Here is a 26237-nt window from a genome sequence, read left to right as displayed (position 1 = left end):
TGATTGTCACCACTGAGACACCAATGGAGTCCTCTGAAATTTTGCCTTTTAATTAAATTATTTGTAAGAGTTTCAAGCTATATTTAGACCAAACATTTCACTCTCAAAGATCTGCGACCTACCCCACTCGTCCAGTAGGATGCCTGGCGCGCAAACAGTCCAGCAGTGAGCTGCCAGCCAGCACGCAGGGCAGCAGCAGGCAGCGGCAGCAACGGCAACTGGTGAACACGTCTTGGACTGCAGCCACGACATAATCTAGGCTAGCATCTATTCAATTTGTCCATGTACAAGTCCCACAGCTCCTGCCCGAGGTGCCCGAGGTTGCGCAAGTCAGGGAACTGACCACCTCCAGCCCAGGCGTGGTTCACTGACTCAAGATATTTCAACTGACCAGCCAGAGTTCATGTTTTGCAACTTTTATCCAAGTTATTTGTAATTGTAATATTCTAAACTGAATTTTAGGCATGACTTCATTTTTCAAGATCTACAAAGAACACACCTTCCCTGTGCAGCACGTCTATTGTCCTAACATTAGTCACATAGTTGCAAGAAGCGACTTGAATGCGGAACCTGCCTGTTTTGAAGCCCTGTTGTCTGTTGGGTGACACTGCACAGAGGTAAGGATGGGGTGTGATTTTGCTGCTGTTTGTCAGGTGCACTATGTGTGTCAATGATCACAAAGTACTCTAAAGGTTTAAAAAATGCACAGCATGGCCTAACAAAGCACATTACCTAGGTTTTGACAAGCAGCGCAGCGACTGTGGTACAAAGGCCCAGTCCTGGTCCCATGCTCATGTTAGTAGCTGGATCTGCTCCCAGGAAACAAAGGTAAAACACTATTAACAGCTTTAAGATGAAATCTGCAGGAAAACTAAGCCATCTATAAAATCTAACATAAGCTTAAAAGCGCAACAGAGCATTTCTGATTCAACGTGCAGCACTTCCGCTTTCATCCGCCATCAGCAACTCAGTTCAAAGAATGATGCATTACATCACTAAAATTTATTTCAAAATACCTCTGCATGGTGTTTACACAAACAACAGTTCGTTACTAGACATGGTCGACCTCAGGCCACCCACACTTCAGCAAACAGGGTATTATCAATGTTTAACGGCTCAAGGTTAGTCGTCTTGGATGCTCAGAAATAAAAAGGTGAACATTCATTGTCTCTTCCTTAGTTGTCACCATCAATAGATTGTGGACTCCTCAGAGCATGTCTTGATTATGGAGTTGAAACAGCAGTGAGCAAATCATTTATCATTTTGATACTATGATTAATTTCAGTGAGTTGCACACTTGAACTTGACACCTGCCATTGATAAGTTCATGGCTCTTGCATTCTTCAGTCACATGTAGGACGGCCTCTTATATATTTAAATACAAAAATAAAAATACTGCTAGAATTAGAAGACTATTAGAATTAGCTTGGCATATCAATTTAATTCTCCACCTCGTGGCGCCGGGCGCTGTTCCAAGAGGCGTTGTTATTTTTCAAGGTTTCAATAAAAAACATGTCGACAGATACAGAAACTTCGGAAAAGGCGGAAACGTCACAGGTTTTAAGTGCCAATACCAATACATTGTGGCACTTATTTGCACAGATGTCAAAATCAAACACGAATTTATTTGCGATGAAGTAATTGCTGGAGAAACGGTTTTCACGACTCTGATTTTCAAAGAACGCCCATCAAGATGGCTATCTCAACTCAATTCTAATGTTAAGGTGGGACAGTCCCTTTAAGGCGGCCCAGTAATTCGACACCGCTCGCTGGGGCCGCGAAGAGGCAGTTTGGCTCCGCAGATGCCTGTGCAGTGAAGCTGAGCGGCCACTGTAATGACATGTAATATCCGCGCCGGGCGCGGCGGAAGAGTGGTGTGAACCGCCGGCAGGGCGAGGGCCGCGCTACCGCGAACAGCGGACGGCGGGCGGACCTGTGGGGACTGACTGACGCCTAATACATACAGTACCCAGCCGGGCAGTGACTGACGGCTCTTACAGCCGGGCAGTGGCTGACGCCTCATACAGCCGGGCAGTGGCTGACGCCTGATACAGCCGGGCAGTGACTGACGCCTCATACAGCCGGGCGGTGACTAACGCCTAACACAGCCGGGCAGTGACTGACGGCTGACGCCTCATACAGCCGGGCAGTGACTGACGGCTGACGCCTCATAGAGCCGGGCAGTGACTGACGGCTCTGACAACCGGGCAGTGACTGACGCCTGATACAGCTGCGCAGTGACTGACGCCTGATACAGCTGCGCAGTGACTAACGCCTCATACATCACTCGGCCGTCAGTGCGCCGGCACTTGGAAACTGGCCGTCTTTGAGGCTGCCGACAGCCTTCTTCGTACTGACGCACCGGCTGAGCCCGGCGTGACAATGTCCGCTGAGCGAGAATAGGGGAGGCGCGTTGCAGGAAGAGGAACTAGGAAGACTTTGCTGTTCCGACAAACCGGTGGATTTTTAGCGGTGGCGGGGAGCAGGTAAGTGTCGAGCCGTCGGGGCGAGCACGGCGCGCGCGCAGCGGCGTCGAGGAACCGGGGAACCTGTGAGCGGGTACCGGGGAACGGGGAACCTGTGAGCGGGTACCGGGGAACGGAGAACCAGTGAGCGGGTACCGGGGAACGGAGAACCTGTGAGCGGGTACCGGGGAACGGAGAACCTGTGAGCGGGTACCGGGGACCGGGGAACCTGTGAGCGGGGAGGGGATCCAGAGACGAGGTGCTCACGGAGTGATCTGACGGCACTCACCATTCCCGGCTCCTTGGCGAAGTCCACGTCCGGCGCACGGCCCGTGTAGCCGTTTGGTGAAATGTCGAACTCCAGGATGAGGTTTAGCCCGTTCTGAGTCAGTGCCTGTCGACGGAGAGCAAACGTCACTGTCAGGTAAAGCCGTTTGAGGCCAGACCAAGTCGTTTCAGGTCAGGTGAGGTCGTCTGAGGTCAGGTAAAGTCGGCTGACACGATTGGCGGTCGGAGCGGCGGGTCACTCACCAGCTCAGTGCGGCCGTTGGTCTTGAGATCACTCTGGAACTTGGCCCTGCGCTCCTCCATGGGCCTCTCGCGGTTTCCGGTGTACCTCGCCTGGGGGCACACACCGGGTCAGGTCAGTACCAGGTCAGCTGGCCGGAACCGGCCAATCGGGTCGCAGCCAAATCACGGGTCGGGGCACGGCCAGGCGGGCTGAGGTCGGCCGAGCGCCAGGTGCTTTAATTCGGCCAGAGGCCTAGCGCTGTTATCAGTGAACAGTTTTCAGTCTATAAGAGTGCACCTACGAGTATGCTCATATGTAATTGTGTATGTATCCTGTATTGTTCCTCAAGTTTACGTTTATGGCATTTGTTATCTCGTGCAGCACGCCTCAGCGAATCGTGCATGGTCTATAAAAGTTTCCGCATTACAGGAACCAAAGATAGCCATCGTAAAAAGCTGCGCTGTCGATGTCAATCGTTATTGAGAGTTAGGAACGAACGTTTTGTAAAATCCGCATGTCTTGACGATACAAAACGGAGGGAATTTGGAAGATCATTTCAGTGTTTGCAGTGAAAGTTCGCCGAGGAAACTCAGCACTGAGCCATGCCGTTCAACGGCTCACACGCAACTGAATCAGCTGCAAGGCATTCCCATCAATAACCGGGATGTCGTCTGGTACAGTCCGTCTGCTATGTATTCCTCCAGCGGGCGAGCTTCTCTGCCGGCGGGCCTTCCCGAGTCCCCGAGCCCGTTACGTGCCATCCGAGGCAGCGCCGCCGGTCATCGGAACTCGGCGGGCGAGTGCTTCCCGCGGCACCGAGAGAGGGGGGGGGACCCCGCCGGCGGAAATCACCGCGCCCGAACACCGCGCCGCGGCGCCGCGCAGCCCTCCCGGGGACGCAGCCACTGGTCACTGGTCACTGGTCAGTGGTCAGTTCTCACTGGTCACTGGTCAGTGGTCCGTGCCGACAGACACGAGACCATGAGGACAGCATGCGGCGCGGCACTGCCCTCAGTAGGCCGAGAAAGCGCGGCCCGTCTATACCGAGAGAGTGGGCCAGCTTTGGTCTGAACAAGGTGTGAGCAAAGCCAGCCTCCTCTTCAGCCACACCATAAGACCCACCATCGGCGGCGGCTAATCAACTCTCTGCGGGTGTACGCGTCGCGAGGACCAGCGGCAGGGGCGGCGCGCGGCTGTCTGCGGGTGTACGCGAGGACCAGCGGCAGGGGCGGCGCGCGGCTGTCGGTGCGTACACGGACTAGGGGACAGGGGCGGCGCCGACTGCGCGAACGTCAGACTGCCGTCCGAGCGGCTGTCCGTCCGTCCGTCCGTACGTCTGTGAGTTCTGTCCGTCCGTCCGTCCGTCCGTCCGTCCGAGCCGCCGCCACTGCCGGTAGCTCCAGGAATGCCCCTGCCGTCAGTTTCCTGGAAAACATGAGCGCGGCTCGACACTCGCCCCGGCCGCCGCAAAACCCGTTCTCTACTCGCGTGACGTCATCTATGGAGTGGCGGCTCGTAAGACGGCGGGGCTGGAGCGGGGACTCTGCGCCACCCGCGGGGCCCGACTGGGGACTCTGCGCCGCCCGCGGTGCCCGACTGGGGCCTCTGCGCCAGTAATGAGTACAGTCTGATTGGGAGTCTGTGCCAGTACTGAGCACAGTCTGATTGGGACTCTGTGCCAGTACTGAGTAAAGTCTGATTGGGACTCTGTGCCAGTACTGAGCACAGTCTGATTGGGGCTCTGTGCCAGAACAGTCTGATTTGGACTCTGCCGCCAGTACAATCGGCAGGCGGTCGTGCTGGCATCTGCCGTCCCCCAGTGGCCATGACCAAAGCGTAGTGTACCGCGCGAGCCCGCAGAGCCGCAGACACCCGGGAGGAGCCGCTCTGAGCCCTGACGTACTGATGGCAATGTGCGGCTCCACTAGCCGCACTCCCCAGTGGTCACCGGTCACCGGCGGGCCCGCGCCGGCGAACAGAGTCGTTGCCGCAGCCGAGTGGACCGTCGCGTGCGGCCGGAAAAACTGCCGCCGGTGTCCCCCGGCCGCCCAGCTGGCACGGCTCGGCGGCCAAACAGTTCGCCGGACTGTCATGTCACCGGGCCGTTTTTATTGGGATCAGCTTGGTGTCAATTAGGTAGACGTAACCTGGAGGCAAGGAGCATGCATCATATTAGTGGAAATATTGTGCAACAATAGTTGCCTCACGTTTGCCTAACATACAAAATTGAATTATTTGTTGATACGTTACTGGGAATAGCGATTGCCTCACTTCAAGTTCCTACAAATTTGTGATGTACCCGGTTATTCAGTGTCACTTCATATTCTACTTAGGGGCAAGGGTGACTCTAAAACTTTTTTAGCTTGGGGAGATCCCTAAGTGATTTATTTCCAAGCAAGGGACCGAGCGCTGCGATATAGAGCGAATTGTACCTATTTACGGGGCCGACCTGTGGGTACCGTCTCCGATCCCTCTCCCTTAGACAGTGTCCTGGCGTCCCGGTGTCCCAGCTCTCTCTCTCCCTCGGGGAGTGCCTCGGCGTCCCAGCTCCCTCTCCCTCGGGGAGTGTCCCGGTGTCCCAGCTCTCTCTCCCGGGTCGGGGAGTGTCTCGGTGTCCCAGTCGGGTTCCCTCGGGGAGTGTCTCGGCGTCCCAGTCGGTTTCCCTCGGGGGTCCCGGCGTCCCAGTCGGTTTCCCTCGGGGGTCCCGGCGTCCCAGTCGGTTTCCCTCGGGGGTCCCGGCGTCCCGGGGTGTTAGACGCTCCGGCTCGAGCCCTCGTCCCCAGTCAGCCGGCGTTTTCCCGTGTCGTCTCCGGCCGCGCCCGTGTCGTGTTCCGTGTGATGTCACTCACGTGCGGCGTCGTGTCCGTGCTGGCGGCCAGTTTCCTGGTCAGCGAGAAAACGGCACGGGGAGGCCCCGCTCTGCCGGCGCCGCCAGGAAGGTCGCCACCACCCCAGCGCGAACACAGACACACAGACACAGACACAGAGACACAGACACAAACAGACAGACACACACACACAATCAATCAATCAATCAATCACATGTATTTGAACATCCAGACGCATGTATGAATTAGTACAAAAGCACTTACGTGCTTAAGTCGAGGTACATCATTCACACTGGTCCATGAGAACTGACAACAAACACCCCACATCACACATCACTTTTCCGTGGCTTTCCTACCTTTAACAAATCATATTTCTTTACAGTATCTCATATTTAAGACTCAAAGCGCTTGGTTTCCCTGATATACTTTTGTACCGAAGCAGCCACAGCCACACACAGGCTACTGTTTTTTCCAGGACCATGAAGTATAATAGTTAATTTATCTTTTGAGTTAAGCGTATGGTAATTATTTATTAAATGTCTTAACGATGCTTCAAGCTCTTCCCTTTTTTGTGCGTACTGCGGACAAGACAAGAAATAATGGTGTACTGATTCTGTGAGGGAATTGCATTTGCAATATGGTGAATCTACCAAAGATGAATTTATTTGAAACAAATGAGAGTTTAAGCTGGACATACCAAGCCTGAAGCTGGGGCATAAACTTCTCTGTCGGTGGGGATAGAGGGTAGCAGGGAGGGGGAAAGAAAGGGTTACGTCGGCACCAACGATTGGCTGTTTTGCCCCGGGCTTTCCGTGCGCAGCCGCCAGCCGGCGCCACCGTCGGAAGGCCGGCCATGCTGACCGACAGAGGCGTCCCCAGGTGAGAAGCAGTGGAGAGTCGTTCAGCCGACGCTGGACCTGAGGGTGTAACGCTCTTCTTATGGTAGGTGAATACCACCGCTGAAAGTTTTGCAGCATATTGCAAGGGCTCAGAAAGTCGTATTCTAATGAAGAAACGAATGAGCCTAAGTTTTGAGCCTAACATAGTTACAGGTGACGAAGATTAATGAACATATTCTGCCAGTATTTAATGTGAAAATTTGAATGTGTTATCGTCAGTATGTAATAACACAGAAGCTATGCCCAACTGATCATTACTTATTGAACGACCTAATAATAAAGATCTCAACGTAACTAACGATAAAAACTCTCCCATCCTTACTGCATCTGTTATAGAATCCAACTAGCCGGAAAGAGGCTGGTTCGAGCCAGGCCCCTGTGTCTGTTTTGACTCTGCCGACGCCGTCGATCACTGCGAGATGGAAAATGAGTATTCCGTGACCCGATGAATTCTACTGCGTATTCCCATGAAGTATAGCAAAGGCACCGAGCGGCTAGCCGTCCGTGTCGACCGGACTTTGAAGGGCTAGGGCTAATATGTAAGAGTGTAAGAGCGATAAACGAGGGCAAGGTTGCCGAGTTATAGGACGCGGATTGGCTCCGCCGAGGTGTTCAGAAGAACACAGAGTTATAGTTTCGCGGAGGGCTCCGCCGAGAGTATTATCATTTAGGAATTTATCCCTCAACTGAAGCACAACCGGACCACCCACAACACCGAGTCGACAGACCGGCAGAGGTGTGTACAACCGTTGTTTCCTTTGAGCTTGGGCGAAATTATCCGCACTGTGGCAGTGCGCGCGCGCGAGAGAGAGGTGGTCGATGGAAATGTAGAGTTGTTATGCGGAGTGGCTCCGCCGAGAGTATTATCATTTAGGAACTTATCCCTCAACTGAGGCACAACCGGACCACCCACAACACCGAGTCGACAGACCGGCAGAGGTGCGTACAACCGTTGTTTCCTTTGAGCTTGGGCGAAATTATCCGCACTGTGGCAGTGCGCGCGAGCGAGAGAGAGGTAGTCGATGGAAATGTATGCACTGTGGCAGTGCACGTGATTGAAGAGCAGGCAGTGGCCGGGAGCGCATGAGAAACGTAGCTTCAACGGAAGAGAGTAATAACGTAAATGGGGTCAGAAGGACACCCAGTGCCAATTTGCTTAGAATTCAGGGACTTAAAGGGGTTAACACCTCATTATACGCATGTAAGTACCAAACAGGGTATAAACTTACCTCAGGAGATAACCATGCAAATTTCAGCGCCACTGGGGGGATTAGATGGAAACGGGAGGGTCGGTTTGTCTAGCCCAGTGGTCGGCAGGTCATTCGGGGTCGTGCCCCCTTTTTGGGCGCCAGGCAGGGCCATTACCCCCACCTACCAGACCCCATTGCTGACACAACTAAGTTTACTGAAATTCCATACCGTCCTGGAACTCTTTGGGTATTTGTGCATTTCCAATGCATCAAATTTAAAACATGACACTTCCTCCACAAAACATTTAATGCCTATATCCCAGTAGCGGCGGAACACCTTCAATTAAGGGGGAGGGGGGAGCACTGCCGACTTTTGGCCCCATTCTTTCCATGCAACGCCCATAGGGCTAATGTTAAAATGCAAAAATCAAAGGGTGCACGGTGCCCCGGTGCCCTCCCCGTTCCGCTGCCTATGCTATATCCCATTTAACCCTTGTACGTATAGGGGCGGCGGGTGGTTTTTCGTTAAAAGCTCACGTAAAAGGCATTGGATCACGACCAAATTGTACCCTCGAGCCCAAGGCCATATATAGTCTCAAGCCCATCATTTTTTTTTTTTTCACCAGCCCGGAAAATATCATGACCTGAGACCAGTTTTACCAACAGAAAAATAACCGCCTGCCGGAATTTTTGCCTCAAGACCGCTTCACATACGGAGCGTAAACGCGATGGGCTCGTAAGCGGATAGGGCTTTACCGTTTACGCTCCATATGTGAAACGATCTTTAGGCAAAAATTCCGGCAGGCGGCTATTTTTCTGTTGGTAAAACTGGCCTCTGGATCCATAATGACCGTTGGCTTATGAGCTTTTTCTGGAGATCATCTTGAGCCATAAAATCTCACTTCAAGAAGTTATAGCGGGTCCCGATTTTCTCGACACTTATCATTATCACTTGAATGAGACGGAATGACCAAGGACCTTAAAAAGGGGCAGCAGCGGCTTCCTATGGTCACGGGTAGCACGCTCGTCTTTTTTTATGCACAGCTCCATATCAGAGTCCGAGAGGCCGCGGGGTCCGATCGACTCCTCCCCCTTACGTTAGCGGCTGTTGAAACGCCAACAGACGGGCGACGGTTAAAAGTTGCAGCTGCTTTTGAACGACTGTACGGAGGGGTGAGATGGTGAGGCGAGCAGGTACGTGGAAATTGGTATCTAATCAATAGAGTGCTGTGCCTTTGGCCTGGGCTAATCTTTGAACCCTGGGATGCAACAGTCACGATGGCTCCATCACTGGAGCTACAAACTCTAAAAAGATAGGCTTTCTCAGAATCCCTCATTACCCCCACCGAAAGGGCTCCATTACCCCCAAAGGGGGCATGCCCCACCATTTGCCGACCCCTGGTCTAGCCGAATGTTCTTCGTAGATGTATGCATGATCGAATAAATGGATGCGTGTGCGGATGAAAAGGGAGTAATGAATGGTTATATTAAGGACCAGCGGGAGCTAGACACTCATGCTCGAATTGCATTTTATTTCTCTGATGGGACAGAGCCCTTGGCATCGAACGGATACGAAATGGGAATATGGAAAGGCCTTGCCCTGGGGTTTAAAGACAAGCAATTCCATCAGCCGGTGACAAATCCCATCCCTTCCAAATTGAACCTATTCCTCCCCGAGCAGTGAAGACTATATGTTGTAAGGAAATTGCAAGCCTCTCAAATAAATTTGTACTGCACGACGACGGAGCCAGTGCCATGTGGGAATCAGACAGGCGTTAAAGAGGAGACGATACACCTGCCCACCCGGTGTCGTCCTCCGAGGCAGACGATCACACCGCTTACAGCCACACGTCACTCACACGGCACACGTGCACCGCCAAGCCGCCCAGCAGCACCGTTACAGTACCAATCGAAACCTGGACATTTGGAGTTCTGATTTTGTCCAATGTCCAATTCGGAATTGGTAGGACAAAGGTAGCAGACTGGACAACATTGGACGATGGCTTGCTACACTTCAGCGCTTTTTATAAAGTAATCGTGCATAGCATTGATTGGCAATTGGAAAGCTTGTTAAGCTCTCAATATAATGAACACTTTTCGGCTGGTAAAAGTACATTATAAGCAATTTAAATGACAGTTTTGAGTGTTTATTAATGCGTAATTTTCGGACATATTTGGACAAATGGCTGACTTTAACATTTTTGAACGGAAATCAACAAAAATGCCGGACATTTGTTGTTAATTGGGGCTTTAGGGCGCGTCGACTGCAAAGGTCATTTTGCGCCCAAATGCCGGACATTAGACGGATATTAGACGTAAATTTTGTAAAACTGGCATCACTTATCTGCTACTGCTTTGGGTCAAAATATTGGCAAAAAAACTGGGAGCGTTGTTTTTTTCGGAGCTATCCCTGTCTTCATTGAAATTCCCACACTATGTTCAAATTACCCCACGCTAAAAGTTATTTTGCCATATTTAAAAACAGGTTTCAAAAGCAAATTTCTTGGATAGAAGGCACTGATTAGGTCATTGTACAACAAATTGCGTATTAGGCGCTAGCAATGCAAGATTTTGCGCTGCAATGAAGTTGCAATGACGTGTTTTTAGGCGTTTTTACTTGCAAAAATGATTTTTTACAGTGTGCGTCAGCATCTTCATTCCATGAAACTTAAAACCCCGTTCATATGATAGCCCTTTTAGTTACGATAATTTCCCTCATTGGGCATAATGTCATGCCACTTATGGATTTTCCGTAATTTTGTGTTTTTCACACTATGTTCAAATTGCCCCACATGTTCAAATTACCCCACCCTACCCTATGCTCCAGTTATCGACTTTTTGACTGTGAACTTAATTTCCTGAGAACTTTCTTAAAAAATAATGGCTTCCCTGCTCCTCTAATCAATGCCGAAGTGAGGAACTTCCTCAACAAACAATACGATCGGGTACCAGCTTCTTTTGATGTGCCCAAGCTCTGCAAATGCGTGACTTTCCCGTACCTTGGGGAACAGTCCCAAGCTTTAAAACATGCTATTACCGATATACTGACTACCTACTACCCTGCAAGATTTTGCGCTGCAATGAAGTTGCAATGACGTGTTTTTAGGCGTTTTTACTATGCTCAATTTCGTATCGTCCTGAGGAACTAACTTACGATTGGCTCTTTTTTTCAAACACAAAGATAGTTTCAAAAATGTGCTGCTCTGGCGTGATATACAAATTCTGTTGCCCCTCGTGCGGGGGGTCGTACATTGGTTCTACCAGTGCACGCCTTAACACCAGAGTCAGCCAACATTTAGGAATCTCTGAGAGAACGGGTAAGATGTTAACATCTCCTCCCCAGTCATCTGTGAGAGATCATTCAGATCAGTGTGACACTCGTTTTTCAATTTCGGACTTTCAAATCGTGACTAGACCCTAAAAGGTTAAGGAGGTCGGTGTTCCCCCATCTTCCCCTATATAATAATATTATAATAGATATAACTATCTATTGGGCGGCCGCCGCCACCACCCGCCGTCTCCGCCGGCCGTCCCGAGCTGCGTCTGCAGCCGCCGCCTCTGCTGCGGAGCACCGGTAGCGTCGGCTGGCGGCACCAACCAATCAGCGGCCGAGTTATGCCCCCGCCTCAGCCAATCAGCGACCGAGTCGCCTCGATGTGTCGATTGTCCCGAAGAGTCCCGAAGTGTCCCGAATTAGTCTCGAATCGTCCCGAATTAGTCTCGAATCGTCCGAATGCGGCTATACCTTCAACACTATTCGGGACTCATTCGGGACACTTCGGGACACAATTGGGAATTTTACAGAGAAGGTATGCCCCCAGGCGAGCCTGAGGCGAGTGTGCAAAATGTTATCCCCCTTAGTTCCCAAGCTATAATAAAACAAAGGTTTCGCTACCCCATACATCTTCTCTAAGGTTTGTTTAAATTCAATAGCATTTCTGATTGATTTGGTTTGTTCTGATAGTCGATTCCATCTTTTAATGGTCGAAGGAAAAAATGAGTTTTTGAAGGAAGATAAGCGATTGAATGGTGCACTTATGCTTCGAGAGTTCCTGAGGTCACGCTGAGTTTGTTCGTATCTTGTGCCGGGGATAACGTCTAATAGATAGCGGGGCGCATGGTGCTTGATTTTGTGAAATAGTTTAAGCGTGCTTATTTCTCTTCTTGTATGCAATGTTGTAAGTCCTAATTCTACTAGCAGTGATTTTGTTGGTGTCCTTCGAAAAGCTCCGGTTATGAGCCTTGCTGCTCTGTTTTGAACCCTTTCTAAGTTTAAAGAGTCTCTAAAGGTAAGGGAGTCATGAAAGACTGCATCTCCATAATCAAGTAGGGGTCTTACATATGTTAAGTATATTTGTTTTAGAACGCGTCGAGGAATAAATTTCGCCACGGGGTACAATGGAGCTAGTGCAGCATTTGCTCTTCTTACTATCTCTTTTGTATGCAGATGAAATTTGAGGTCAGTGGTTATATTTAAGCCAAGGTGTTTGTGATTAGCTACTGTGGGGATCGGACTACGTCCAAAGGTAAGGGAGGGTGGGCTAAGTGTGCGTTTATTAGTGAATGTTTGCTGTGTAGTTTTTGACGAGTTAAATGTGATTGCCCATTTCTCTCCAAAGTGTTCTATTTTTGCAATGTCTTGTTGAATTGATCGTTCTGCTTCTGACGAGCCGTGTAAATGAGACTTCAACAAAATGGTGTCATCAGCAAAGAAGAGTAGCTCATTTTCGGTTACACCATCTAGGTCATTAAGATACACTAATGCCAGAAGTGGTCCTAAAACCGATCCTTGAGGGCATCCTGCGTTAATTGTTTGCGTTCTCGACATGCAATTATCCACACGCACACTATGCGTCCTGTTGTGCAGGTATGATCTTAACCAGCTTAATAGCTTTCCGTTCATTCCACAATGTACCTTACATTTTGCTAATAACCCTTCATGCCAAATGGTATCAAAATATCGGGATATATCTAGGTAAATGATTGTAAAATCACGTTCGTTGTCTAGAGAAGAGTACAGCTTGTGAATCAAGTAAACAAGCTGAGTGTATGTCCCGTGATAATGTCGGTATCCACTTTGCCTTTCTGTTAAGAGACTGTTGCTTACAAGATGTTCATATAGTCTATTATATACAAGTTTCTCGAATATTTTTGACATGCCTGCTAAAAGACTTATTGGCCTGTAACATTTAACATCTGAAGTAGACCCTTTGTTTTTAAATACAGGTATTATATTAGCATGTTTCCATGCGGTTGGGTATCTGCCTTCCCTGAGTGATTTATTGAAAATTTTTGCCAGCGGCTCTTTCAAGAAAATGGCAGCCATTTTTAAAAGTTTGTTAGAAATACCGTCAGGCCCACATGCCTTGTTTAGCTTAAGTGTCTTTAAAACACCAAAAACTTCATCTTCGCTAACTGTTATATCGCTTAGTGACGGTACTTCTCTGTTGACGAGACACTGCGGAACTTGATGTTCGGATACTATGGTTTTCGATTGGTTTGCGAAGAAGTCGTTCAATAGGTTTGCTTTGTCTAAACTATTCTCACAAATTTCGTTCCTATCGTTAAGCAAGGGTGGTAAAGTTAGAGTACGCTCACGTCCAATCATTTGCTTAAGTATCTGGTGGTATTGTTGAGGACTTTGTTTGCTGTCCATCAGTTTCTTCACCTGACGCGCCATGTATTTATTTTTAAACCTGCGATTCACAGACACAGACACAGACAAATACAGACACAAACACAGACAGACACACAAATGCAGACACAGACACACAGTCACAGACACAGACAGACACAGACACACAGTCACAGACACACAGTCACAGAAGACACACAAACACAGACACACAGACACATACAGACACACAAACACAGGCACAGACACCCACCCACACACAGACACACCCACACACACAGACACACAGACACAGACGCACACACACACAGAAACAGACACTGGCGGCCACGTCAGGTAGACGCTGACGGCGGGATGCACAGCGCATCGAAGCAAATGACAGCATGTTAAATACTAATCAAATATCAACTATGTACAACTGCATAATGCATATGATCAAAAGGTTTACTTCGCATTATTTGAGCACATTATCAGTAGGGCTGCGGAGTCGATCGATTTTCGGGTGATTTTCTATTTTCGGGTGCCGACTCCGACACCGGCTCCGGCTTCAAAAATCGAATCCTACTCCGACTCCGACTCCAGGTGCGACTACGGGCGTTCTCTTAAAAATTCATATCATGTTAATAAAATTCATAGTAGTGCTGTTTCTATTTTGTCCGAAACAATTCTTTGAACGTTCCAAGGCCTTACATTGCAAATCTGCTTTATAAATAGCATGCATAATTAAAAGCGGGTTCTGGCGAATCCGCCGTCTTCTGCCTCTTCCGTTGAAAATGCTCGTCTAAAACAGGAATTTGGTCTTTTTTCGACAAAATCTTATTTCAAAAGGGTGTAGCATCGTCAAGCAATCAGGTGCAGGGCATGACGCTGAGCCACACAGCGTTAGCTCAGACTCTGGAGTCGGAGTCGGTAAGATTTTGGCGACTCCGACTCCGTTCAGAACTTTCGACTCCGACCTACTCCGTCTCTGACTCCGACTCCGCGGCCCGGCACAGGGGAACAGTATAAGAATAGGCATGTCGTCTGTTTCCTTTTTGAAGATAACTTTAACTTGAGTTAATCGAACGCAAGACAAATGTCTTTATGGTACCTAATTGTCTCCTCATGTTTGCCTTTTACTCTGTTCATTTCTTTCTCACCATACGGTAGCCCTTAAGGCAAAATGTGAAGATTATTCGAGTGAATCTGCATACTCAAACGGCCATTTAATTGCTTCCGGGCTCTGCCAGAAGATTTTGGCTAATGCAAGCCTGCAGCAGTCAACAATTTGAAGATTCGATCAAGTACGATTGTTGTGCTTTGCTAATTTCAGAGCTTCTAGCATATGTCGGCTCAAAAGTTTCTATCAAGTATCATAATATCAGGATCTTAGTCAAATCGGTTCACCTCACTTGCAAATATCGTCTTTATCCTTACGTCATGTCGAATCAAGCAATGCAAATCTTGCAATAAGTTATAGCCATTTTGCTCGCTATGATAAGACAAGACAAGACCGTCAACAACCTCCATGCATTCTACGTACGTTCACCAGTCACCAGCGCACGTGGCGATTGCTGTCGTCCGGCGTCAATAGAACAGTTAATGATGAAAAGCGATTATATGAAGAAAGAGAGGGAGACGCATGGGCTTTTCAATTTCAAGGGATGCTCGAACGCCCTGAAAAACATCGATCTACCCTCGTTCCTGTTCATGTGAGGGTTATTTCGTAGAAAACCTTTCACTAGCGATGAGAAGAAGGATAGGCCTAAGGGCCCTCTACACCAGATACTCAAATTGATTAAACACGCGCTACAAAGTTGCGACTTATGCTCAAAACACCACTTGTAAAGCGTGTGTTCTTTTTCGTTATATTTGGGTTAACAATAAATACACACCAATCGGAATACTTTCTGCATGAGCCATTTTAATGATCCCGGCAAAGATGTATACTGCCATTTCCATTAATTAATCAGGCTAACAATTCATGGATAAGAGTAGGGAATGAAATGGCACATGCCTACATAGACAGGCACGCATGTTCTGAAAAAGACTGTTCCAACATCAATTGAGCATAGTTTAACAACGTTCAAGGAAAATATCAAAACAGTGTTCCATCACACTGGTGGATCCAGCTCAGAGTTTTGGGAGGGCAAACCATAACAATTTAGAGTTTCTTTCCATGTACTGTCTATATAGGCGTAATGTTAAAATGTTGCCGTTGGGGGGGGGGGGGGGCAAATGTCCTATTTGCCCTCTCCTGGATCTGCCACTGTTCCATCAACAGCCTTAAATAACTTCAAATCGGCCATTACCGGCATAGAAAAACAACGAATCACGCAGACTAGCTTTTTCAACAAAAAAAGCCAGGGCCACCAGTTGGCAGTGTGCAGAGTGGCTGGCTGACGCGTGTTGCCGATTGACTGGGCTCATAACAGCCCAATACAGAGAGTCCTTTCCTAACGAACAGCCGCCGGCCGCGCTGGTGCTGAGCTCGATTCTGCCCGTCTCACTTTGACCATTCGGATGACGTGAAAATTGGTACGCTGTTAGCAGGCTGATCTCGTGTGTAATGTGTTAAACCATCTACGTGGGGTGAATGAAAAGTTTTGAGCCTAACACAGTTACGGGAGACGCAGGTTAATGAAAATTTGGTCACATATTTTGCCTTTTTTCTTATGTGTGTACACCAAGTTTTAAAGTCCTAGTCCTTTTTGTTTCGTTTTTAGAGCGCGTTAAAGTGAAGAAGATTCCGCGTTCGGTGGAAAGGGAGAAAATCGAGAGCCGAACTTTTACAAAGCATTGCGATTTGAAACGCATGCCTTCATCCGAACTTAAAAAGAATATGAAAGTAAACTTATTGGTTGTGGTCCATCATATGGCACTGTTAAGGTTTGAGCTGCTAATTTCAAGTAAGGCCGGAACAGTGTCCAAGATGAACAAATGTCAAAAACGCCGTAGAATGTGACAAAATCCTAAAACACTGACCCTGCTGTCGTCGTCACTGACTTGTCATCGGTAAATAGTGTCGTCAATGCTATGGACCTACGCTGCTCAATAGTCATGGGCCTCGTCTCCCATTACGACTCGACTTAGTCTCAGACACTCTGGTGCAGCGTCCCGTGGTCTTAGACCAGCCGGGGACGGTCTCAGACACTGGTGCAGCGTCCCGTGGTCTTAGACCAGCCGGGGACTGTCTCAGACACTGGTGCAGCGTCCCGTGGTCTTAGACCAGCCGGGGACGGTCTCTGACCGGGAGCTGATGGCGGTTATGTGGATTCCCCAGTTTCCGAAGCATTGTCAACGTTCCCTTTACAGTGATCAGTCGCGCAGTTCAGACAGAGGTGAGATTTCTGAGGTGGATAGGACCCAAGGGCGCCATACGCCGTAAATACCGAAATCGCCAAAATAACGTTATACTAAAGGAAGTGAATACCATAATGCAGCACAAACACAAATACGAGACTTTTAATTTGAAAAGCTAAAAAATTGTCAGTGCCCACCACCTACTTCACACGGTGGTTGACCGCGTAGAACTTCAGCCGAGGACGAGGTCCGTGCACTGTTCGGATCACACAGATGTGTCGCCAGCCACCCGACTCACCCCCGGCCGTCCCAATCCGCCCCAATCCGCCCCAATCCGTCCCTATCCGTCCCTATCCGTCCCTACCCGCCCTTCCCGTCCGTGTCCGGCACTCCGGCCGGTGAGAGATGCCCAGTCCACAGCCCCCGGGGATATAACGACTCAGAGATTATCCGCAGGTCCCAGCGGCGATAGTCGCGGGCCCATCACCCGGATAACAAATTGACATCTCGGCTCGTCATTGCGCCGGCAGTAAATCAGGCGACATGTGAGCCGGATAATAACAATCATCACCGCCGCCAAATGCCCAATCTGGCCATTAGCTCGTGTACTCGCCAGCAGCGAGCACACACGGCCGGGCAGTGATGTCCGCTATCATTGGGCCCAGAGGAGAGCGCACAGGGGACCCCACACGGCGGGTGGGGTGACACAGTCTGCCACACTGCAGGGGCCCGGTCCCCGGTGGCTGAATCCCGGCGGCAGAGGCCCCACCTCCGCCACACGGACCGTCTGTTTGTACACTGTGCGGCGATAACAATAACAGAAAATGGCGCCGGTCGGCGGCGGCCGCTGGGCGCCCGAGCCGCCGCCGCTACAGTTCGGGGAACGTCGTCCAAATGTCACCGACTGTACTCGGCCGGGGTCACCGGGGCGGCCAACCGGAGTCCGGAGGCGGGGAGAAGGCCAGGGGTGGTGGGGGACACACGGGGACGGAGGGAGCACACGTCCCACCGCCGCGGCCACCGACCAGCGGCCCGGCCCGGCCCGGCCCGACTCTGCCGTCCGTCCGACCGTCTGACAGCGGTCCGCCCCCACTGAACGGCAGCCCGCGGCCCGGCCCGCCCCTCCCCGTGCCAGGGCCGGTATCAGATCGGCACGGCTAGAATGTGCTAACCGAGAAATACCGGTGCCATGACACTGTCGCCGATGACGCATCCCAGACACGTCAGTCTCGGACCGGTGTGCGCAGCGCGCAGTGCGCGGGCGGCCCGGCCGTCCAGGGGCTCCAGGGAAATGTGCAAAGGCTTCCTTTGCGCATTCTGATTCACAGAAAATGTTGCATATTGTACTATAGTGTTGCTGAAAACGGTGATTGTGGTGGGGTGGGTCGACGGCGTACTCACCTCCGAGGCACGTGTCACCTTCTTGAACCAGTCATCCTGCTCGAACTTGCCCTTCTGGTCGGAGACCACGCGCGGCACTTTGAAGGCGAACTTCTGCTTCGGCTGCTCAAAGATTCCCGCCGACTCGTACGGAAGCATCGCTGACAGGGACGCCATGCCACCGCGCTCACTCGGCACAGACTGACAGCCGCCGCCGCGCCGCCGGCCGCTCCCGCCAATGACGTCACAGGCTCCGCCCGCCGGCTGACAGTCGCTCCGCCCCCCGTCCGGCAGGCGGCCAATGAGCGCGCCGGCTGGTCGGGGATTACCGGCCAGATGGCAGCAGTGGCGGGCTGAGTCAGCCGCGCGCGGCCCGGCCCGGAAGCCGGCTGGAATCTCCGCTATGCGGGGGAGGCCGGTTCCGGTCGGCCCGAGGTGCCGAGATACAGCGCCGCGGCAGCCGGTGCCGCCCAGTTCCTGGAAGTGCGCCTCCGAGTAGCGTACGGCTGAATGGGGCTACCGAGAAGGGCTGCTCGTCCGCCGCTTAGCAGAGCCGTTAACGTTAATTTATGCTCACAGCTTAGAGTTACGGTAAATGAAGTTGATCAGCGGGCGCGATTTTCCAGTTAGTGACGGCGTTACAACTGAGGCGAAGAGGAAGCACAGCGGTGGCAGTTCCTTTGAACGTCTTCTTCATCATGGTCAGCCTTTAGTGTTGAATAGAGCCCGGCTTCCATCTCAATCTTTGCGCGCGCTGCATTGTCGTAAGGATCGAAGTTGATCAACGTAAGACTAATCTTTGTTTTGCGATGTTTGTTTAGGTATCGGAATCGCTACGGTGCAGGGATGGGGGGGGGGGCCTTCCCAAAATGCACACTACACACCATTATAGGTGCATAAAGCTGCACCAACACGGTGCCCCGGTGCTCTCCCCGTTCCGCCGCCTATGATTTTGCTTTTGATTAATTAAGCCAGAGCTAACAGGAAATTGATAATAACTGTTGGCGTTTAAGTAACCACTAACCGTCCCACCCTAAAGTTGCCATCCCACCTTAACGCTAGTTTTGAATTGAGAATTGAGATAGCCAAATTGGGGTCCCTGGCTTACAATTGCCTACCGGTTTGGGTACTCATAACATCGAGAAATATTTACTTAAATTCGTAAATAAAAAACCGGTGAACATTTTTCGGTAAACTTTCGTAGATATTCCTTTTTGCTCTTTCTGAACCATGGTACATCACTTTTATGCCAATTCATAACCTTTTTGGAGGTGGGAGGGTCTCTTTAGGGAGAGAGATGCAGCGCGTGACAGGCACAAGTTTATGGGCCAATCGCTGACCTCAGATGATTGTTACCTATGTCAACAAGTAACGAACCAAAGGCTGAGCTTTTGTTAAACAGCTTTAGTAAAAACGTCACAGGTCGTTAACGTTCAAACAATTTTGAATATTGACCAACCTGTCGTCAAATTCATTTCAAATCAGTTCAGGGAGGGCTACAGACGGGAGGATCGTATCATTCATGTTGGCAAGTTATTCTGAGCGCTCATTGGGACATTTACCGACCTCAGTTCGATTGGGAGAATTATTCACAACAGATGAACGAGCCAAAAAAGGCCTATTACAAACGGATGGTGTCAGGTGTTGTGATCATTGGTCACAAGTATGTAGGCTTGTACTGCAGAATGAATCTGTGTGTATGACTGAAAAGAAAAGAAAAGAAAAACGCTGATTACCACAAGTGACCTCAATGAGCCAATATGTTACGATTAGAGATATTTCAGTCGGATACCAACTTTTTGGTATACGAATACCAAACCGATACCAAGTTGGTATTTGGTATTTCAATACAAATGTGGTTGGTATTTGGTTGGTATTATAAATCCTCGCTAACGTATAAGAGGCTGTGAATTTGGTAGAAACTTGGTATTTCCCCTCAAAGTCCCTAGTTGATTCGGTTTCGGTATTTTTCCATGGCTTTGGTTGGTATTAGGTTTGGCATCGGTATTCCGATTCTCTGTAACTGACATCACTATAGTTACGATGCCCCCTGGGTACTATATAAAGCAGTGTATCGATGGTGACCTCGTATGCTACACCGATGTAGCTTGCTTGAATGACGCAGGTAGGCGTGCAGGGCCTTCCCGGGAGTCGGTAGGGGACCCTCTCAGGGCACCGCAGGCTGGTCATGGGGATGTCTGCAACTGGCGGATTAAATCCCTAGCCGAAAAGATATGCCGCCCTGTGGAGCTACGAATTGGGGCGCCGCAACAGCACAAACATTTCCGTGAGTCCGTGACAATCTTCAACGATGAGAGCATCGTTGAACGAGAAATACTCGCTCAGACCCGGTCAAACGTTTCGCTCACTCGTCCTAAACTGTGACGCAAAAAACGACATGACACGGGAAACAGATCCTGTTGCATCTAACAGACTCACCAGCCCGGCATTTATTGACTTCGGCTTGTTCCAAGAGATGAATGTCAATTGCATACCCGTAATATGGTGGCAAACTTGACATCATTTACGAAGTGACGGAGCCATATTTTGGAGACAATCGAAACAATTTTGCTTTTTCCGATAGAATGCACTTAAATTCATCTCGGTAATGATAAAAACATAGCATTTCTTAAAATTCATGAAAAAAGGTGACGCTACCACATGAACATTTTATACCAAACATTTTAATTGTGCAGCTGTGGCCTAGGTATGTGTGGCGACTTCCGGTCCGGAGAAGAAGTAGGGGAGACCCGCGAGGTATGGGCCTCGGGAGGTATTGGCCATCGGTGTTGCGTAAATACAAGATTAAACTTATCTTTACCTGATGTTCATGAATTATGTGTGTGTTAAGCGCTTTTTAAGACAGGCTGACGAAGAAAGGCGAACGTCTTTCGAAAGCTCCCATAACTAATAAACGAAGCTGGTGTTTTGAATATTTTTATGCTAGAACTTCCTCAGTCTTCTTTGGCAATGAGCGGTGATAATGCGTTTTTGCCCTCTTCGAGTAAAACACGGTACATACATAAAATTCGTAATAAATTTGAACCAGGCTCGCTTTATGATGTCAGACAATCGCAATCATAAAGTTCAAAGCATGCAAATTAAGACTGGATAGACAATTTGAAGCTTTCTTGCAAAATTATGAGCTGAGATGCTACGCGCATTCTGGCGTCCTAGCCGGGAGGTTCAGGCCACCCACCCCCACGGATCCTAAATCAATGAAATGATGCCTTCATTGAATGTCCTCTGCAAAAGGTTTTATTTTTGTCGCACAAGGTCGAAAATTTAAGTATAAATTGCATTCGAACAGAAAAATCTTATTTGACTTATTTCATGGTGCATGATTAGAGTTTACCAAAATACATATGTGCCCAAGTGACCTCCATGAAGTGGCCGCTTATGCGGTACCTGGGCTCTAACCCGCGCCCCGCTGGGCTATTCAGCCATACGCGCCCTGCTGGGGGGGGGGGGGGGCAGATTCTGCCCCCCCTGTCTAACTTTCGAACCGATGGTCGTAGAAAGACGAGGAAAACGGCAATCGAAGGCTCTCAACAAGGCGGATCTTAAGAGCCCAAATTTTTTTGCTTAAGTAGGTCAGAGGTCAGGTCAAGGTCAGGTCAAGGGTACAAAATGCAAGTTTCTACAGTATCGGCCTTGCACCGTAGTTGCCGAAGAATGGACTGAGACTGATTGCCCAAAACGTGTTCTTAGACTACCAAGACAATATTCGTTGCACACAATGTCATTCAAAGGTCAAGGTCAAGGTCAGGTCAGGTCAGGTCAGGTCACCAAAAACAAAATATAGAAAAGGGCATGTGCGACACATGTTTTATGGGTCATTTTACTCATGGAATTCAATAGGCACACTCAATAAAAGATATGGACCACCTCTGGATGAATTTCACGTCGAGGTCAGGTCAAGGTCAGGTCAAGTGAGGTCAAATTTTGAAGTTGGTTGTTAAGGCCTAAAAAGGTGTCTATCCGATGCAGTTTTTCACGGCGAATCGAATGGTGCTATTTTTGTTTCCGTGCGAGGTCTAAAACTTCAAAAAAAATCATTTTTGCAAAATTTTTGTGTGTCGTGACGTCATAAAATTTTGAATAACTCCCACATTTTTGAACCGATTCTTCTAAAATTTGGTATGTTGGTGCACATAGACCACTTCTTTGACATATATTCCCGTTTTTTCGATAAACTCAAAATTTTGGATTTAATAAATATTTTCCCAAAAAGGTCAGTTTTTTTTTTTTGGAAAAAAATTTTGGCCAAAATCCAAAATTTTCAAAAAACCGAGATAGCCATTTGATAAACAAAGTAGAATCACGTATAACCTTTTTTGTTACGTCTTCATTCCTTTAAAAATGAAGATGTTAGCGGCGTTTGAAATTTTGCCGTTTTTGAGGCGAAAATGGCGAACATGACGTCACTAAAACGTCAATTTCTCAAAAATTTTCCGACGGATTTCACTCAAATTTTCAGGGAACGTGTCAAATTGATGTATGATAAGGTACTGAAAGTTTGACGTCGCTGGCGTAACGCGTTTAGAAGTTATTGGCGAAAAACGGGAGGGGGGCAGATTCTGTCCCCCCCCCCCCCCAGCGGGGCGCGGGCTAAGAGAGCTCAAGATAGAGCCCAGCTACAAGTAGGTATTATCTCAATATCGAGAAAAGGATATGAAACATGGCACCGGCCCATACCTCCCGGTGTATTTATATTGATCGAAAAAGCGCATGATTTATTTAAAGTTATCATTCTCAAGACAAAATAGTTGATCCCAAATGCCTAGTATCAGGTACACTTTACAGGCGAAAGGCAATTTCACGTTTTCACGTACACAGAGTGAAAAACCAGGTCTAGCCACTGCCCAGTGTCCACTGGAAGAAAATTGCGTTTTCACAAAACCGGCCCATACCTCCCGGGTCTCCTCTACATGAACATCATGTTAGAGGCCAACTTGCTGGCTCTTGAATTCGACTATCAGAACCAGGGGTGCGGAGCCAGAGCCGGAGCCGGAGCCGGAGCCGGAGCCGTGAAACAATATAGCCCGGAGCCGGAGCCGGAGCCGGAGCCGTCAAAAAAGGGGGCGACTCCGGCTCCTTATTTTTTTGAAGAGAGAAAACAATTATTGACCTAGTGGCTAGTTCGGTTTGACGTTCAAGGCAGTAAAGCATGCGGTATTCAAAATATGAAAATAGCCTTGTTATGCAAATACAGAAGCAACGTGCACCTATTCCATCGTCTCTTTTCTTTCATCCGTATTTAATTGCATAGATGATGTACTGAGGATTGGAACCGGAGCCGGAGCCGGACCATTTTACTCGGAGCCGGAGCCGGAGCCGGAACCGCCATGGCATTTTACCCGGAGCCAGAGCCGGAGCCGGAGCCGTCTGAAATTTCCACGGCTCCGCATCCCTGATCAGAACTGATATATGTAGAAGCTACGCTCTCGTACATAAGTCGTAATCTCCTAACGAATGCCGTTCAGGGATCCAGTCTAGTCCGAGGACAGCAGCTGACCAATCGCGCACATGTGAGAGCCATCACAGGCCCGTCACTGTAGGCACATGGGGGCAATCACACAGCTGTGTGCACCGCACCCCACTCTCCACTGCCTGGGCCTGCGGCAGCGGCGGAGCGGCGCGCGCCTATCTGCCAGCCGAGAGGTGCCGGGCGGCCGCGCAGTGAGCTGCCGAGAGGTGCCGGGTGGCCGCGCAGTGAGCCCCGGTGAGGTGCCGGCCGGCCGCGCAGTGAGCTGCCGAGAGGTGCCGGCCGGCCGCGCAGTGAGCCCCGAGACCGAGCTGCTGCCGAGAGGTGCCGGGAGGCCGCGCAGTGAGCCGCTGAGCCCGTCTCCGCCTGACGCCAGCGACGGTGAGCGAGCTGCGGAGAGGTGCCGGACGCCTCCTGTCGGCGGAGGGTGACGACGCGGGTCTCAGGTAGAGGGTTCGCAGACGAACGACGCGGGTCTCAGGTAGAGGGTTCGCAGACGAACGACGCGGGTCTCAGGTAGAGGGTTCGCAGACGAACGGCGCGGGTCTCAGGTAGAGGGTTCCCAGACGAACGGCGCGGGTCTCAGGTAGAGTTCGCAGACGAACGGCGCGGGTCTCAGGTAGAGTTCGCAGACGAACGGCGCGGGTCTCAGGTAGAGTTCGCAGACGAACGGCGCGGGTCTCAGGAAGGGCTCGGAAAGGGACAAAGCGGGCCTCGGGTAGGGCTCGCAGAGCGACGACAGAGGTTTCAGGTAGGGTTCTTATGTTAGGAGTTATCTCTGTTAGGGTTATATGAAGAAGAAATCAGACTTCGGAGAGGCGTCGGGGCACCAACTCTTTTGACTTAGGGCGGGCGGGGGGGGGGGGGGGTCGTGTTACATCCCGTTATCGCCCAGGTATACGCGATTACAAGAAAACTTGAAGTGAAACCAACATTCTCTATAGCTTAGTCCTACAAAACTCCTTACGAAATGTAGGTAGGTAAGTACATACGATGCATACGATGCCTAACTGTAAGAGTTTCATTTGGTTTTGTGGATTTATTTTTGTTCGTTTTAATTTTTTCTCGATTTTGGGACGTCAGTGTACGCTAATTTCGGTCGAAAAGGGCATTATTCTCAACTTTGTCCAAGACCGTAAGGTGGGGCTAATTGAGGCCATAATGTAGTGGTTAAGTAAAATCGTTGTAAAATGAAAACCGTCGGATTTTTGTGGTCATTTTTGCCCAGGCTGATAAGGAATCGAACGGTGAATGCCGTGGATAAAATTTTTGAAGATGTTGAAAAGTTTTAAACGAAATTTGGCGTAAAACAAGAAATACAGAAAAACGACAATTTAACCCTCGCCGGCACAGGTCGTTTCGCGTCCTTCGACGGTACAACGAGGGGGGGGGGGGGTGGAACGACCCCCTCGCATTTGGCGTCTGATCGAGCTAGAGCTTCGCGAAAAAAAAAAACGAGCGGGCGGCCCGTGACGAGAGGAAGCCGATGATATCCAAGTTATAGATCCTATAGGCATCGGTTAACCTTCCAGGTCAGGTCAATGACCCAGAAATCGGGAAAATCGGGACCTGTTAAAGGTATAATGTGCGGCTACTGGCTGCTATGTTTTTTTTCGGGGTGCTGATCACGAATATCATGTTAGTTTTGATCACAGATGATGTCATTATGCATTTAGGTCAGGTCGGATCAGGTCAGGTCAGGCCAACCAGTAGGGGTCCTGCCGAGTATTCGCAGTAGGTACGTGTCAACCGCCTCTGAGCAGCTGAGCCTCGTAACATGTTATGAAGACACCAAAACTACTTCGTAGATGTTCCAACGCAATGGTTGCTAAATTCGAATTCAGCTCCAAAAACTAGTCTAGAAACATGCAAAACTCGAAAAAGTGAGCCGGGTCAACCAGGTCATTGACCTCATCAAAGGTCAATGACCTGACCTGCCCTTCAGGCGACCATGACATACACCCTAACACATGGGAGCAACATCAAACCACATGTTTGAACGCTTGAAACCACGAAAAGACTGCAAAAGCTTGGCAAGTGCGAGCCGTCATACCTACGCCGAATCGCGATTCCGGCCAAACATGGTTTCGAAAAGTAGGTCACAGGTTACAGGTCATTTGGGGCAGGGTCATGAAATTTTCAGTGTGTAAAATTGATCAACGCGAGGCCGCGAATGCTTAATAACCCAGTAGGGCCTCTCAGAGACCGGCAAAGGGCCCTCAGAGGCCGGTAACGGGCCATATGATGCCATCGGGTCTTCACAGGCCGGCAAGTGAGGGCCGGCACTATCTTCAGGAGCCCTGTGGAGTCCTCAGACATCGGCATGGTACTCTCAGACGCCGGTGGGGCCCTCGAGAGTCACCGGTGTAGGACCTACAGTTACCGGTGGCTGTCTGCCAGAGGCACCGGTGTGGGGCCCCAGAAGCGCTGGTGTGGGACCCTCAGAGTCGTCGATGTGGGGCCTAAATAGACACCGGTGTCTCACAGGTGGCGGTGTAGGGCCCTCAGAGGTGTCTGTGTGGAGCCCTCAGTCGCCGGTGGACTTTCATTTTTCAAAGG

At 49.8% G+C, this 26237-nt stretch overlaps 1 protein-coding gene across 4 annotated transcripts in view; it reads right to left on the bottom strand.

Annotated features, from left to right (window-relative positions):
• Positions 1-18427, bottom strand: part of LOC122377363 (protein big brother-like) — a 36046-nt gene extending 17619 nt beyond the window's left edge. For all 4 annotated transcript variants that reach the window (XR_006255851.1, XR_006255852.1, XM_043357299.1 and 1 more), the window contains exons 1-3: positions 18212-18427; positions 2997-3086; positions 2755-2859 (exon numbers count right to left, since the gene is read on the bottom strand). Coding sequence is in view for 2 of the 4 variants with exons in the window: in XM_043357299.1 (XP_043213234.1) it covers positions 2755-2859; positions 2997-3086; positions 18212-18367 (351 nt within the window). In the remaining 2 variants the exon portion in view is untranslated. The remainder of the gene's footprint in view (positions 1-2754; positions 2860-2996; positions 3087-18211) is intronic.
• Positions 18428-26237: the final 7810 nt, after the last annotated feature.

The sequence above is a fragment of the Amphibalanus amphitrite genome, unplaced genomic scaffold (assembly GCF_019059575.1).
Source record: "Amphibalanus amphitrite isolate SeventyFive unplaced genomic scaffold, NRLGWU_Aamphi_draft 000004F_arrow, whole genome shotgun sequence".
Lineage (NCBI taxonomy): Eukaryota > Metazoa > Arthropoda > Thecostraca > Balanomorpha > Balanidae > Amphibalanus > Amphibalanus amphitrite.
This window is presented reverse-complemented; position numbering and strand designations above follow the sequence as displayed.